We start from the raw sequence: 13,912 nt of genomic DNA on the forward strand, positions 1-13,912 counted from the left end.
CAAGTACTGAAAGGGGTGCTTTGAAATGATTAGAAAATTTCAGAAGGAAAACGAGTGGTTAAGATGAATGTTAAATCCATTGAAAAAGCTGCAAAGCAATACACACCATGCTGGGGGAGGGACCCTTTTAAAAAGTGTCAAAATAAAGTCTAATGATCAGTACTGTTATAGACTTTATGAATGTCTACAGCAGAATTGTAACAGGAGAGAGAGAGTACTGTATTTTTATGCTGTACAATGCAGATTGACATAGCTTGGTCTTTGGTTCTTTTTGTCATGTCTAACTTTTTATATTGGTCCATTTACTCATATTTTACATTTTGATCAATATAACTTAACTTATTATGCAGCAGTAATTAAAAGGCTTAATGTTTCAATATTTCCACATTTCTTGAACTGTTACAAATGTCCTTAAGAAACAGATCATGAGAAGTCAAGTGGCAGTAGGTGGGGAGATTCAGAGCACCAGGGCATTAATTAAACCTCTTTGTGAAGTTATTCTGCATTTATACTGTTGTATCTGTTAAACTCTTTCTGGAAATCTGGGTTGATCTTCTGCCAAGCAGTGTTCTTCATAATGTCCCAAGGTGAAACTGATTTTTTTTTTTATTTCCCAGGAAGCCTGAAGCACCTTTTTTGTGCAAGGACACACACTGGATTTGAATCCCTTCCCAGTGTGTACGCAGCCATGCAGACATGTGTCCATCCACTTAAAATCTATTTGTGATTGGTTTCAGATTCTGCAGACCCATTATGAAAAACTGAACAAAACACTGAAAAATCCATAAAAAAATTGTTTCCTGCCTTTTTTTTATTAATAACATAATCCTTTAACATAGTTATGACTTTTTTTTTTTATGAAAATAGGTCAGTAGAAAGCAATTTTCTTAAAAAGTCTGTCAACATGTCAGAAGTCTTCCATTTATACAGTCCAATTCCTGCACCTGTGTGCAGTGCAAACACAGTAAAAATTCACCAAGGAGGAGTGTCCTCCCTGCAAAACCTGTCCTGGCTCCAGTGGGCCAATATCCATTCAGGACAAAAAGGGATTCATAAGGGACAACGGGAAAAATGACTGTTCATCATCAAATGATAAAATATGTCTTCTCAAGAAGTGGAGTACTTTTTTTTTGCTCTTTGATTTCCAACACAAACTTTGACCATGAATGCTATAAAACTACCCCTCTGCTTCACCTCAAAGACCCAGGGTTTTACTCATTATTTACAGTTGAGGAGAATTTTTTTGTTTGTTTGTTCGTTTCCTTTCAAGCACAGCATTTGTGCTCAATAGTAGTTGAGGAGTCGATGAGCTCAGTACACTAGGTATGACTCCTGTGTGTGATTCTATCTGGACGTCTGTCTGTTCAGCTAGGAAGGGAAGGTCCTGGGGCTTAGCCCGTCCCCGAGCCCTGCCCCTCAAAGTCAACCAAAGTCCCCTCAGATGACATCAGCCCATGGGTCTTGTGCTGAGAGAAGAAGAGGGACATGTCTCTTGGCTCCAGCCAATGGCATTGAGTCTCAGAATGAGGGCACCTCCTCGCTGATGCGTGGGCCAGATGCCCTGAGTGGTTAGAGCAGATGATTGGCAGGTGGTTGGTTCTCCAGTGACATCACAATAGAAGCATGGGCATGATGGTAGGGACGCCAAGGGCGGGGCTTGCAGTGTGGGCGTGTCCTCTCAATCACTGTCTGAGCCCACTGCAGATGAGCCTTTTCTTTTCCTCTTGGGGGCTTTAGGTTTGGAGTCCTCTTCCTCCTAAGGTGAAAGAGAGAGAGAGATGACAGTTTCATTAGCCTCCTCTACAAGTTTGTGTCACAAAAAAAAGCGAAATAATAAGAAATAATATGTAATTATTATGTAAGGTGTTTTGTAAGTCCATCGAGGCAAGGTCCGACTACATTAAGATGCTGCTTATTGACATATTTCACCATTAATAAATGTTTTTTCATCATACAAGATTACCAACTGAATCTCTAGCTTACCGATAATGGCAGTACTGAACTGAAGTACTGATATATTCTCACATGCCACAAAGAATGGCTATCCCATCAGGTGAGGGCTGACGTAATCGGAACAGTCCAATCGCGGCGCAGGAACTCACCGATGCACTGCTAGATCCACTGTCCTCCTCATTGTTGGCAGGCGGGGCGGCTCCCTTGCGTGAGCGCGGTGACGAGGCCGGAGCTTTGCGGCGAGATTTGGGCGGCTTGCTCGAGTCCTCATACTCCTCAGCCAAGGAGAAGAGATCGCTGAACCTGCCAAGCAGAATGCCGGGGTGCACATGCATTCTGGCATGGATGCTGTATTTATACATATAAAATGTGTGCATAGCTGTCCCTCAGGACGGGATAAAGCGAGAAAATTAAAAAGTCTGAAAACCAGCAAGGGCTCAGCAAGGGCTCCAGAATGACTAACAATGTCACTTGCTTTTAACAGGCCAGCAAAGTAGCCCGATCGTTTCAGTAGCCCGAAATCCTACTGTACAGCTGGTTAAAACAGGAAGCGCAGTTTATATGAACAGTTAAAAGGAAATGGAGAGAACATTTTAAGAATGCAGCAAAAAAAAAAAAAAAAGAGCCACACACTGAAAATCTGGCATAGTACCAGAGAACTTCAAGCCCTGTACAGGCTGGCATTCCACACATGACATAGTACATAAAAATGTCAGTGGAGGTAATAGCTACCTCATCTTATGGGCTTCATCACAACTGGCCTGGACATGCTGTAGAGCCTGCAGGATGGGTGTCTGTGCAAAGACTACACACACACACACACACACACACACACACACACACACACACACACACACACACACACACACACACACACACACACACACACACACACACACACACACTGTTTATGCACTCAGAGATTACAGTGTAGTGTAAGAATTATAATGACAGAGAGGGAGAGAGACACACAGTTGTTCTTGGTGTTGCTCAGGCTCAGCCTCAGACTGTCCAAATGCTCCAGCATCTGCTCCAGGGTCAGCTGGGCCAATTTACTGCTGGAACTCCGCAAGCTGCAGGAGGAGAACAGAGAGTCAGGCAGCGTGCAAACATATCAACGCCGGAGCTGCACCACACCCACTGAACACTGCACTGCAATTCACGCCAGGCCCACCACTGCTTGGCAGTGCGGTCCAGCTGCCGTGAGACGGCGCCCCATGTGCAAACACTCGTCACCTCTGCCGTTTGCGAGGCATGTTGTTGTTCTTGATGAGCAGGGCCTTGATGTGCTCGCCCAGCAGGTCGTCGTGTTTGGCCGCCCAGTGGCGCAAAATGCTGGTGGTGAACTGGTCCTCTGTGTGACACGGCCGACTCAGAACCATCTTCACCATCTCCTCAGTGGGACTACAGGCGCACACGATAAAGATGAAGTCAGCCATCGTCTTCATCAGGCCCGTAAATGAGTGCATTTGGTGTTTGCTGGGTTGAAACTTACTGCTCCCTGCGGAGTTGCAGCAATAAACAGGAGAGAGCTTCTGGATGCTCTAGAGAGAGAGAATTTTATAATTTAATTTAACAGATCAACTAAGTAACAAAGAAACAAACTAAATGGGCCAAAGATGCTGAAAGCACATTTGCATTCCAGGTCGTTAGGGGGCGGGGATAAGGCAGCCCGTGTTCTCAGTGGCTGTGTACTACATGGTCCAACTCATTAAGGGGCGTGTCCTGCATAATGACTGTGTGAAGGGTGTTGTGCTCACCCTTGTATTTGAGGTGCTGTAGGATTGGGATGATGGTCTCCAATGGGATACTGTGAGCCAGGAACAGCTGCCATGTACTATACTGCTCAAATGTCTCCCAGTCCAGGGACTGAACTGAAATGCAACACAAGTGCACGCACATGTGCATGCATGCGGTCACACACAAAAAGACACACACCAACCCGTAATGAGGCAAAATTTACTTATTCAAACACTTCTTAGAAATGTTCAGAAAGAGTCACACAAGTTCATGGCTCTTTCTCCCACGCGCACACACACGCACTTACTGAGAATGTTGAGCACAGAGTCTTTGCGGAACATCACCAGATTTCCCATCATTACATGACACATCAGCTCTTGAAGCTGTGAGCAGACGGGGGAGTGTGAGAGGGAGAGAGGGGTAGAGAGAGAGAGAGAGAGAGAGAGAGAGAGACACACACACAGAAAGAATGAAAGAGAGAGACAGACATGCACAAGACAAAGGAGAGAGGGATTAGAGGACAAAGGAAAGAGAGAGACGCACAAACAGATCAAACATGGGCTGGCAGTGTCAGCTGGAATGTAGTGTGCTGTGTATTCTGTGTGAATTTGCATGCTACTACTTCAGGCAAATACAGCAAGATGAACCTGTGTGGAGTCAATGACTGCCACGATCATATTTAGAAGCTCTCCACTGCGCAGGGTCTCATCTGGGAACTGGGAGAATACACACACACACACACACACACACACACACACACACACACACACACACACACACACACACACACACACACACACACACACACACACACACACACACACATTTTAAAAAACTAAATATACTAAGAATTTTATGTAGTCATATAGTGAAAATGACGCAATGTTCTGTAATGTTTTGCTCTGTATCCAGGCAGTATGACAAATGACAAGCATATGGTAGGTTTGTGAATAAACTGATGGTGTGTGTGTGTGTGTGTGTGTGTGTGTGTGTACCTCTGAATAGATGGAGGGTGTGAGATAACAGAGCAGCCTCACATCATCCTCTTGGCATGCCTTCATATCCATCATAAGGCAGGTGTGCAGGTCACCCAGAGCTGTAGCCTGAGCAAATGACTCGTACAGACTCATCTTCCCTGCCGCCGCTTTACTAGAGAGAGAGAGAGAGAGAGAGAGAGAGAGAGAGAGAGAGAGAGAGAGAGAGAGAGAGAGAGAGAGAGAGAGAGAGAGAGAGAGAGAGAGAGAGAGAGAGAGAGTGAGTGAGTGTGTATGACTGGAAGGTAGGGATTGAGAGAGAGAAGCTAAGGGAGCCCACGCCCATGCCGTGACGAGGACGCTCTATGCTGAACTGGTGAGATGGTTCAGAGTGAAGCTGAAGCCCACCTGGCTTTGAGGTAGTAGAGGAGGTGGTAGCCAATTTTGGGCTGTTTCTGGTAGAGCTCTGCAAGCATGTCCAGCAGCACGGAGAAACCACTGTTCTCCTCCTGCATCTGACACAGGTTCCTGAAGATCAGACACACCGGCTTACACACAGACTCCTCCAGGGACCTGCACACAGCCACACAGACCATCCAGACAGACATGCTCAGTCTAGTTAATTCAGTCAGTCCCAGGGAAAAACACTTCCACACTGACTTACCAGCAGCCAGTATAGGAATATAAGAATGTAGAAACACTCACTCACACACACACACACACACACACACACACACACACACTCACATACATGCACGTACGTACTCTTCAGTAATTTCCTCAGGTAGTACATCTCCTCTGAAGTGACCCTTAAACAGCTCGGCCAGACACGAAGCCAGAGCAGACATCTGCTCTGAGTCAAAGTCCTCCTGAGAGAGAACAACCAGTACGCTTACCAAATCACTGTTACTTACATCTAAACTAACCAAAAGCAGTCCTTAAAAGGCAGCAGCCTGCTGTTATGCGTATCTAAACATAACTGTCCGTGTTAAACTGCACCCACCTCCCTAACCTGCCAATCTGAACTAAGCACAGTGCTGGTGTAATCTAAACCTGAATGTGTTAAACTCACCTCCAGTATTAAGTCCACTATTTCCTGCATGACCTCACACTGCGCCTCTGTGTCGCTGAAAGAAGCGTCACGGTGACCATTAGATCAGCCAGTCTCCACTGAGTCTTAATCAGCTTTTATCGTGCCTGTTCTCTGGTGTGGACTTGACCACAGCAGCCTCACCTGCCCTTCTGTAACTGTAACACTTTCTCCTTCAGCATCTCGTCCAGCTGGTCCACGTACGGGGTTATATCTGCTGGCTCCTCCACGTATGTCTCCTTCACCTGATGGAACCTGAACTCACGCTTTTTACCTGGGGACAGGGGAGTGGTGTTAGGGCAGGCCACACGGACAGCCGGGGGAGTTGGGGGGGGGGGGGGGGGAAAGAAGATTGATCCCCAACAGGGCTGGAGGGGAAGATTTCTGTTACAGCTGATCTACGATATAAAGAGCATGAATGACGTGCGTTGCTACCTTAATAAGTTTCATTCTAAATGACCTTTGTGCAAAATTATCTTTTTTCTCTGAAAATAAACGATGTTCCTCATTCATTCACCAATTACTTTACAGCAAATGTCAAACTGTAACATGTTAATTTGTACCAGCTCACAGAAAATCGGTTCCAGAACATTCTGGCTTGCACACGCACAATGGGTCTCACCCTTACTGTTTAACTCCTCTTCATCATCGCTAAAGGTGGCGTCTGTGTTATCATAGCAACCATCCTCCTTGTCCAGCACATGGTTGTCCATCTCCAAGGGAACAGACTCTTCCATTTTAACTAAAAGAGAGAAAAAAACCAGAACTGTCAGTTTAGGTACTTGATGACAGCACACGAGCTAAAGGTGTCTGAATGTGGTTGAGTGGGTGGAGCGGAGAGATCTGTGGTGAGGACCTTCTGTAGGGGGCGATGGTGAGCTGCAGAACTCTGGGAAGCGCTCCCTCAGCATAGAGCGCAACTCTCGGTCCAGCTTGGGGTTGTCGAACAGCGGAGCCAGATGACTGACAGCAGAGATACAGCGACCACAGAGAATGAACACAGCTTATTGAGTACTTGGGGAGGGGGGGGGGGTGTACGTTTGTGTGAGAGTGAGAGAGTGAACGTGAGAGAAAGAGTGAATGCAGTGTGTGTGGGATTGAGAAAGAGAAAAGGAAAAAACAACAATCACTCACGCTAGGACTCTCTTCTCCATGATGAAGTTAAGGGAGTTAAAGACACCTTGGCGCACTTGACCCTCCAGTGGTGGGAAAAAGTGAGGGATTATCTGAGGGAGGAAGAGAAAGAGGGACAGAAAGAGAAAGACTAACACAAATGAATACAACACACACCCCAGTCAGAGAAAAAAAAAAAAAAAGAAAAAAAAAAAAAAAAAAGAAAAATGGTGAAAGCCCCTGTTATTCAAACTAGACTGGGAAACACATAGAAATGATGCACTGTAACAGTAATGGTTGTTTAACCTTCATTGGACAGTGGTGATGATAGTGAAAATAGTCACAGAAGTGACAGGCGGCGTCAGTGCAGGAAAACTCACTCGACACATAAAGTCCAGCAGTGTGGCAGTGATGGCAGGGTGGGGCTTCATTGAATGGTGCATCACCAAGATGGCCGGCTCTGAAAAACACACGCACGCACACACAGGCACGTACACACAGGAAAGATGAACTTCTTATAGAGCCAGTTGCGACAGGAGTGCGAGGAACATTCTCTTCATGCTCAGTCTTCTGTCCTCACCAATGTTCATGATGCTGTCCTTCTCTGGGTTGAAGAACAGCCAATCGTAGAACAAGGCCAGTTTGGCATTGGACGCAGCCACATTAGACTGGAAAGATGTGAACAGAACAGCTTAAACCAAAAAGCCTCTCTGTATTCACACACATAGGCAGACAGACAGACACACACACAGACAGTCACAAGATCATAGCTTCAAGTTCTCAGGCTTACTGTGCAGGTGGTCAGTAGCCAGCCAATGATGGCCCAGCGGGGCAGGATGTCCGAGCTCAGGACCTCGTTGGACGGGTGCACCACGCCGCAGATGTAACGGATGAGATCACAGCGCAGAGACTGGCTCTCGGCCGTGGACAGATACTGCCTCTGGAACCAGTCCTGGTAGCGTTTCTGCTGGCCAAAGCGCACCTGTAGCGAGGGAGGGTGGGAAAGAGAGAGTAATGGAGAGAGAGAGATAAGAAGGACAGTTGTAGCTGGGAAGCTGTTTCAAGAGTGTCTGCATGGTGTGCGCGGGCACGCGTGCGTGTGGCAGGATGTGTGAGAACTTTTACCCTAGAGGTCATGAACAGTAGCTTGGTCTCCATATCAGGGGTAAGGCGGCAGGCCAGGAATTTACGGGATGTACGAGAGGTGAGGAGCTGCAATAAACCTATAACACACACACACACACAAAAAACTATGTATTCCGACCATTCATGTATATGAAGACAATCCCCCAAAATCCAAGATCCAGATGCATGCACAAACACAAACATGCAGACGCACACACATACCAGTAAACTGTGGGCTAAGGCTCTGTGGATTGTGCAGTAGGTCTTTCCACAGAAGCTCCATCTCAGGAATACGAGCCACATTCTGCAACAGCCTCACCAGATCCCTCCCAATGATAAAGCACTCCATGAACTAACAGAGAGAGAAAGGGAGTGAGAGAGAGGGAGAGTGGGAGAGATCTTTTTAATTCTCTCGCTCATTTGCATGTTCAGCCTCTGATGGTGTCCCTGCTATAGCAACAGGCTAAAATACAGGCACAGACAGGTGTGGCTCGTCGCCCCCACAGAACGGAGGGCTGTGTGGGCGTGGCCATCCTTTGCCCCGCCTCACCCTCTCGCGCAGCAGACCCACGCAGAAGTCCACCTCTCTCTGGCGGAGGGGCAGAAGGTTCGTGGTGCCATGGTCCACGATGAGCCGCAGGTACGTGTACACGGACATGGCCACCAACATACCGCTCTTCAACACCCACTCCCTGAAAGCAAGCACACGAACACACGCACGCACGCATGCAAGAGAGGATGGGAGACACACACACACGCAAAACACACACTTAGTAGCTTGTATGTCCATTATCAGGGCTGAACCACTCTGGCCACATCAAATGCAAAAACGTGGACACATTAGTGAAGATGTCATTCATAACTAAACAAATGAAAGCCCCCTTGGTCTCACAGTGATGAGCTGCACACTAATAATGAACTATACTACTGTTTACCTTTGCTCCACTAAGATGTCCAGGACATTTTCTGCCAGCCACAGGTTTTTATTGGAAAGGTCACCTCCTACGGAAGGCAACAGGTTAGCAACACGTTGTTGAGGCAGTTACTCAAAAAAGGAATATATTTCAGATGTCTAATTACCTCTCTCAAACTGTAAAATTCATTACCTTACTAATAAAGTACATCAGACTATTCAATACTTTACTCAAAGTACATCAAACTATTACTTTACTCAAAGTACATCACACTATTCATTACTTTACTAATAAAGTACATCACACTATTCATTACTTTACTCAAAGTACATCACACAATTCACTACTTTACTCAAAGTACATCACACAATTCATTACCTTACTAATAAAGTACATCAGACTATTCACTACTTTACTCAAAGTACATCACACAATTCATTACCTTACTAATAAAGTACATCAGACTATTCACTACTTTACTCAAAGTCATCAAACTATTAATTACTTTGCTAATAAAGTACATCAAACTATTAATTACTTTGCTAATAAAGTACATCACACTATTCACTTCTTTACTAATAAAGTACATCACACTATTCAATTCTTTACTAATAAAGTACATCACACTATTCATTACTTTACTAATACAGTACATCACACTATTCATTACTTTACTAATACAGTACATCACACTATTCATTACTTTACTAATACAGTACATCACACTATTCATTACTTTACTAATACAGTACATCACACTATTCACTTCCTTACTAATAAACTACATCACACTATTCATTACTTTATTAATACAGTACACAACACTATTCATTACATTACTTTTATTTTATTCTCATACCCATAAAAATCTGCAATTTGAAAAGGGAGGGTAGTGTCTGCACAGTCGATATGGGTGGAACTTACGTTTTCAGCACATTCTTCGTTATATTACATATAAACAATGCAAGTAATAACATTCTGAAGCAATTGCAGGAATTTAAACTCTAACCTGGTGGAAAAATAATTAGGTTTACAGTACTGCATTACCCCCAACTCTGGTTGTGTTTCTTTTGATATGATGTTAAAGATCATGTGGGTTTGAGTGAGTAATGGAGGTGTGTGTGTGTGCACTTGAACATACCAGCGATCTGCTTCATCAGTGTCATGAGGACTCCGTCAGCTCCTATGACGCTACTTTTCACCAGCTCCCTCACCAACCACACCAACTACACACACGGTTAAGTGTCAGAAGCCAAGTTTAGAGTGGGTAGCTCACTGTTTTCTATACAAAGACTATGGCGTTCACTGGCTAAAGCAAAGCTCACCTGTGTGCGACACACTTCCTGCAGTTTGAGGAACTTCTCCATGAGGATCTGGTTAATCTTGATGAGAACGACGTTCATGCCATCACGGTTGACCAGCGTCAGATCCCTGTAGCACTGTGAGAGGACAGACCTGCTATGAAACACTTCACTACATAAGATAGCAAGACACTTGCTATGCAACACCTCACCAGGTAAAACTGCTGACACTCACTATGTAACACCTCACCAGGTAAGAGCGGAGTGATTATGAAAGGGGGACTGCTCAGTTGGGAGGCAGCTTTATGTTTAAGTAAGAATGCTCTAGCACATGTAGAATGCTGCAGCATGTGTCCAAACCACAGGCCACAGGTCCTGGAGCGGAAGATGTGGCCAGTTACAGACGATAAAGCAGAAAGCAGATATGGTAGGAATACCAGCTACCACTGGGTTTGAGCCAGTGTGTGTGTGTGTGTGTGTGTGTGTGTTGATGTCTTACCCGCTGTGCTTGCGTAGTCTCTGTGAGCAGCAGAGTGAACAGGCCAAGACACACTTCCTCATGCTGCTGGGGACCCTTACACACCTACACACACACACACACACACACACACACACACACACACACACACACACACACACACACACACACACACACACATCATTAATTATTTGCTCTGTTATAAAAGGTACACACTATCATTAACTAAGAAATAACAAATACCTGAGGGAAACACCTATGCTCTTTATGTGTAAAAGGCAGTGGTAGCTCAGTGGTTAAGGTACTCAATTAGTAATCAGAAGGTTGCTGGTTCAAGCCCCACCCCCACCAGGTTGCCACTGTTGGGCCCCTGAGCAAGACCCTTAATTGCTCAAGTTATAATTCAGTCATAAACACTTTGGATAAAAAGCATCAGCTAAATGCATATGTATGTACACTGAAAGTACACTGAAACTACCCCAAAACACGGAACTGGATTCAGTCAGTGCATCTGACGTAATAAAACACCTTTTTACAAGGAAGCCTTTTACTTTTTCTATTCTATGACGCTCTATTTAAAACCTGCTGTACCCAATGGCAGTAATAATGCCATCTTAATATTTTTCTTGTCAGGATATAGAAAAATCTCTTGTTTATGCCAGACAGAGCCAACAGAACAGCCATTGCCCTCTGTAAGGAAACATGAATTAAACGCTGGTGTGGCTCAAAAATTCAGTTCAATCACTGCAGTTCAATCACATTTACTTATGATTAAACTGGTTACAAACCAGTTAATTTTAGTTCTGTCCATGGGTGGCATGGTTAGACACAAACCTGGAGATGTACGTAATGCAGGTTTGATGGTCTACAGTTTAGCTTAATTTGGTATATTCTAATGACATTAACATAATATTTATTGACTTCATATAACCAGGCTAAAATGACACTGTGTTTAAGTTCTGGCTGTAATAATGCATGGATCATATAACCACAGAAAATGACACTGCTATTAGTGTTTGAGGTCTGGCTATAACACTGTGTAGTTCATATAATCACACTAAAATGACATTGTGCTATTAATGGTTATGGGCTGGTTGTTACACTCTCTGGATGATACGCTGGATATCACACTGCCTGCTACACTGCATAAAGGGCTGTCAAAGAAGAAACAAAAAGGAGTGGATGAGGACTGTTGTTAGTTAACATCAATGTGGAGATTTCTATGCTCAAAAGAACCCAGATTGTGCCCTAAACATCCCTAGTCATCTGCTAGCTGCACATTTGTGCTTATGCTCCTTGCCTCAAGTCCTGCACAAGGAATGAGCACAATGTGGTGAATGAGTGAAAGAAGACGCAAGCTCACATGGGCAGTGAGCGCATCGTTAGCTTCTCGTTCCGACAGCCCAGTGGTGATGGATGTAGTGATCGCTACACATCTCTCCAACCGCTGAAATGACAAAAGAAGGAACTGCTTAGCAAGTGCGTGCGCAAGCTGTTGAGACAACATCCCCACCCACCCTGCCAAAAACAGCAGCATGGTAACGTACACAATAACAATGATGGAGAAAGTGTGACGTCTAGTAGTAAGAAACTTTTACTGCACAGCTTCATAAAAAAGACAAGGGCAATGGCACAATTATTTTAAAATAAACTTTTTTTTAAAAGACAAAATGCAGCAAATTGTCATAAACAGCAGGTGGTTTCTGAGCATAAATTAGAACTGGCACAATATGTCTACCTCATAATTATTTGTACGACTGTTACCACGAATTTTCAATAAAATACCTTTTTAGATAACCTACGACATCGTTCATTTTCAGCGCGTCTCTCTTTTTCTAGGCTACAGCTAATATTTAGGAGGTCTGCACGCCTCCAGCCTCTAACTGCATCAGTAACGTTTACTGGGGTTTCCACCTTGCTATTCTGAAATCTGTCATTTCGGCTTTGACATGGGCAAAACGCAGGACATGCGCCGCTTCACGCCAACATCACAGAAACAGCGATATATGGAAAACTTTGCGCAGCTCGCATCGCGACTGTGCTCTTCTGTACATCGTTTCCCACAGTACCATTACTTCACGGTAACTGACACAATGGGGGCTGAGGAAAAGAATTAAGCCGTAAATATGTGCTTGGGGATCAGAAACAGTGTGCCTACCTCCTCGAGTTCATCTTTTGCGTCCAGGGTGGTGGACACCAGAAGGCGACCCTGCTGTTTCCCCTTAGCCGGTGAGGGCTCCATCGCCTCGGGGGTGAAGGGCTTATAGGGACCAGGGCCTCCTGCAAACCTTGTCCTCGGTGTTTTCGAGGGTCTCGTTTGCTTATTTACTAATTAACTTTTTCTCCACCCCCAAAAACCCCCTTCGGCGCGTACGGTGTGTTTAAAGGACTCGGTCTTGCCCAACCTTTGCTCGACCACTCCAGTGTTTTCGCCAGTGTCCGACTACAACAATTCAACTTCCGCAGGGCACGGTGGCCTAGCGGAAGTATTCCTTTCGCTCGGGGAAAGGCGGGGCAAACGGACTTTTATACAAATCAGGCGCCGGTATTTTGATTGGCGGTACAAATAACCAATCATTTCAGTGGCACAGCGGCTAGCGGCTTTAGACAAGGCCTGCCATAAAAGCTTCATTGAATTCACCTTACAATTAATTTAGAAACCAGTCTACGCCTCCGGGATGCGAGTTTTCTTACACTGATGTCAAACACGCGAACGGCTGGCAAGTAAAACCTAAAAAAGAAAATATTTGACAGCTAATTTATTGACGCGAGTCGTTTCATCAGACGAGGGCGCTGCTGACAAGCGATAATATTAATGTATAAAAGAAGAAGGAGAATCTAAGGTTACCTGATGCACCTTCAGTGGCGCGGACAGATGAGCGCATATTCGCCTCCGAGTGCGAAGTTAGAAGACCGAAGTGGTGCCAAAAATGTTTAAGCGTTGAATCGCCCTGTATTCTAGCTAAATCAACACCCCGCCTCCAAGGAAACCTTTTAATTAGACTGTGATTTACGTGTATAACTATTCTCTTTTAAAAAACGTTTACTGCAATTTTACATTTTACTGGATTACCTTTCACCTGAGGAAACCCGACAGGTTTCTACCCCCTATTTGGGAAAATGGGAAACACCATATGTATTAATATTTGTCTGAGGTGCGGGTCTTTTTTTTTTTGGCTTGTTGGTTTGTTTAATCGAGTTAGAGTTTGACGAGGTTTATTTTT

General features: G+C 44.8%; 1 protein-coding gene across 2 annotated transcripts; it reads right to left on the reverse strand.

The window, feature by feature from the left end:
• Window positions 1–793: 793 nt before the first annotated feature.
• ints3 (integrator complex subunit 3) lies at window positions 794–13,126 on the reverse strand. 2 transcript variants are annotated; one of them, XM_027019760.2, is made up of 29 exons: window positions 12,847–13,126; window positions 12,052–12,135; window positions 10,710–10,793; window positions 10,235–10,348; window positions 10,051–10,135; window positions 8,931–8,997; window positions 8,546–8,687; window positions 8,218–8,347; window positions 7,996–8,093; window positions 7,661–7,852; window positions 7,451–7,538; window positions 7,251–7,330; window positions 6,892–6,983; window positions 6,614–6,720; window positions 6,386–6,499; window positions 5,902–6,031; window positions 5,740–5,794; window positions 5,433–5,536; window positions 5,076–5,240; window positions 4,689–4,842; window positions 4,341–4,409; window positions 4,001–4,076; window positions 3,714–3,827; window positions 3,449–3,497; window positions 3,190–3,357; window positions 2,926–3,026; window positions 2,686–2,758; window positions 2,103–2,256; window positions 794–1,756 (listed from the first exon to the last, which is right to left on the reverse strand). In XM_027019760.2, the coding sequence occupies exons 1-29, from the start codon at window positions 12,928–12,930 to the stop codon at window positions 1,679–1,681; spliced, it is 3,051 nt and encodes a 1,016-aa protein (XP_026875561.1). In that variant the 5' UTR covers window positions 12,931–13,126; the 3' UTR covers window positions 794–1,678. The 2 variants fall into 2 exon arrangements, with proteins under 2 accessions (XP_026875561.1, XP_026875560.1); XM_027019759.2 differs by having other exon boundaries at window positions 6,380–6,499.
• Window positions 13,127–13,912: the final 786 nt, after the last annotated feature.

The sequence above is a fragment of the Electrophorus electricus genome, chromosome 8, assembly GCF_013358815.1.
Source record: "Electrophorus electricus isolate fEleEle1 chromosome 8, fEleEle1.pri, whole genome shotgun sequence".
Taxonomy (NCBI): Eukaryota; Metazoa; Chordata; class Actinopteri; order Gymnotiformes; family Gymnotidae; genus Electrophorus; species Electrophorus electricus.

Bases quoted from the DNA above. Each gene is read 5' to 3' on its own strand.
- ints3 (XM_027019759.2), bottom strand. From the start codon at position 12,930: ATGGAGCCCTCACCGGCTAAGGGGAAACAGCAGGGTCGCCTTCTGGTG. The intron at 3,027-3,189 runs GTGACGAGTGTT...CTCCTCCTGCAG, and splicing joins ATGCCTCGCAAACGGCAGAG to CTTGCGGAGTTCCAGCAGTA. The intron at 2,759-2,925 runs GTGTGTCTCTCT...GTGTGTGTGTAG, and splicing joins GAGCAACACCAAGAACAACT to TCTTTGCACAGACACCCATC.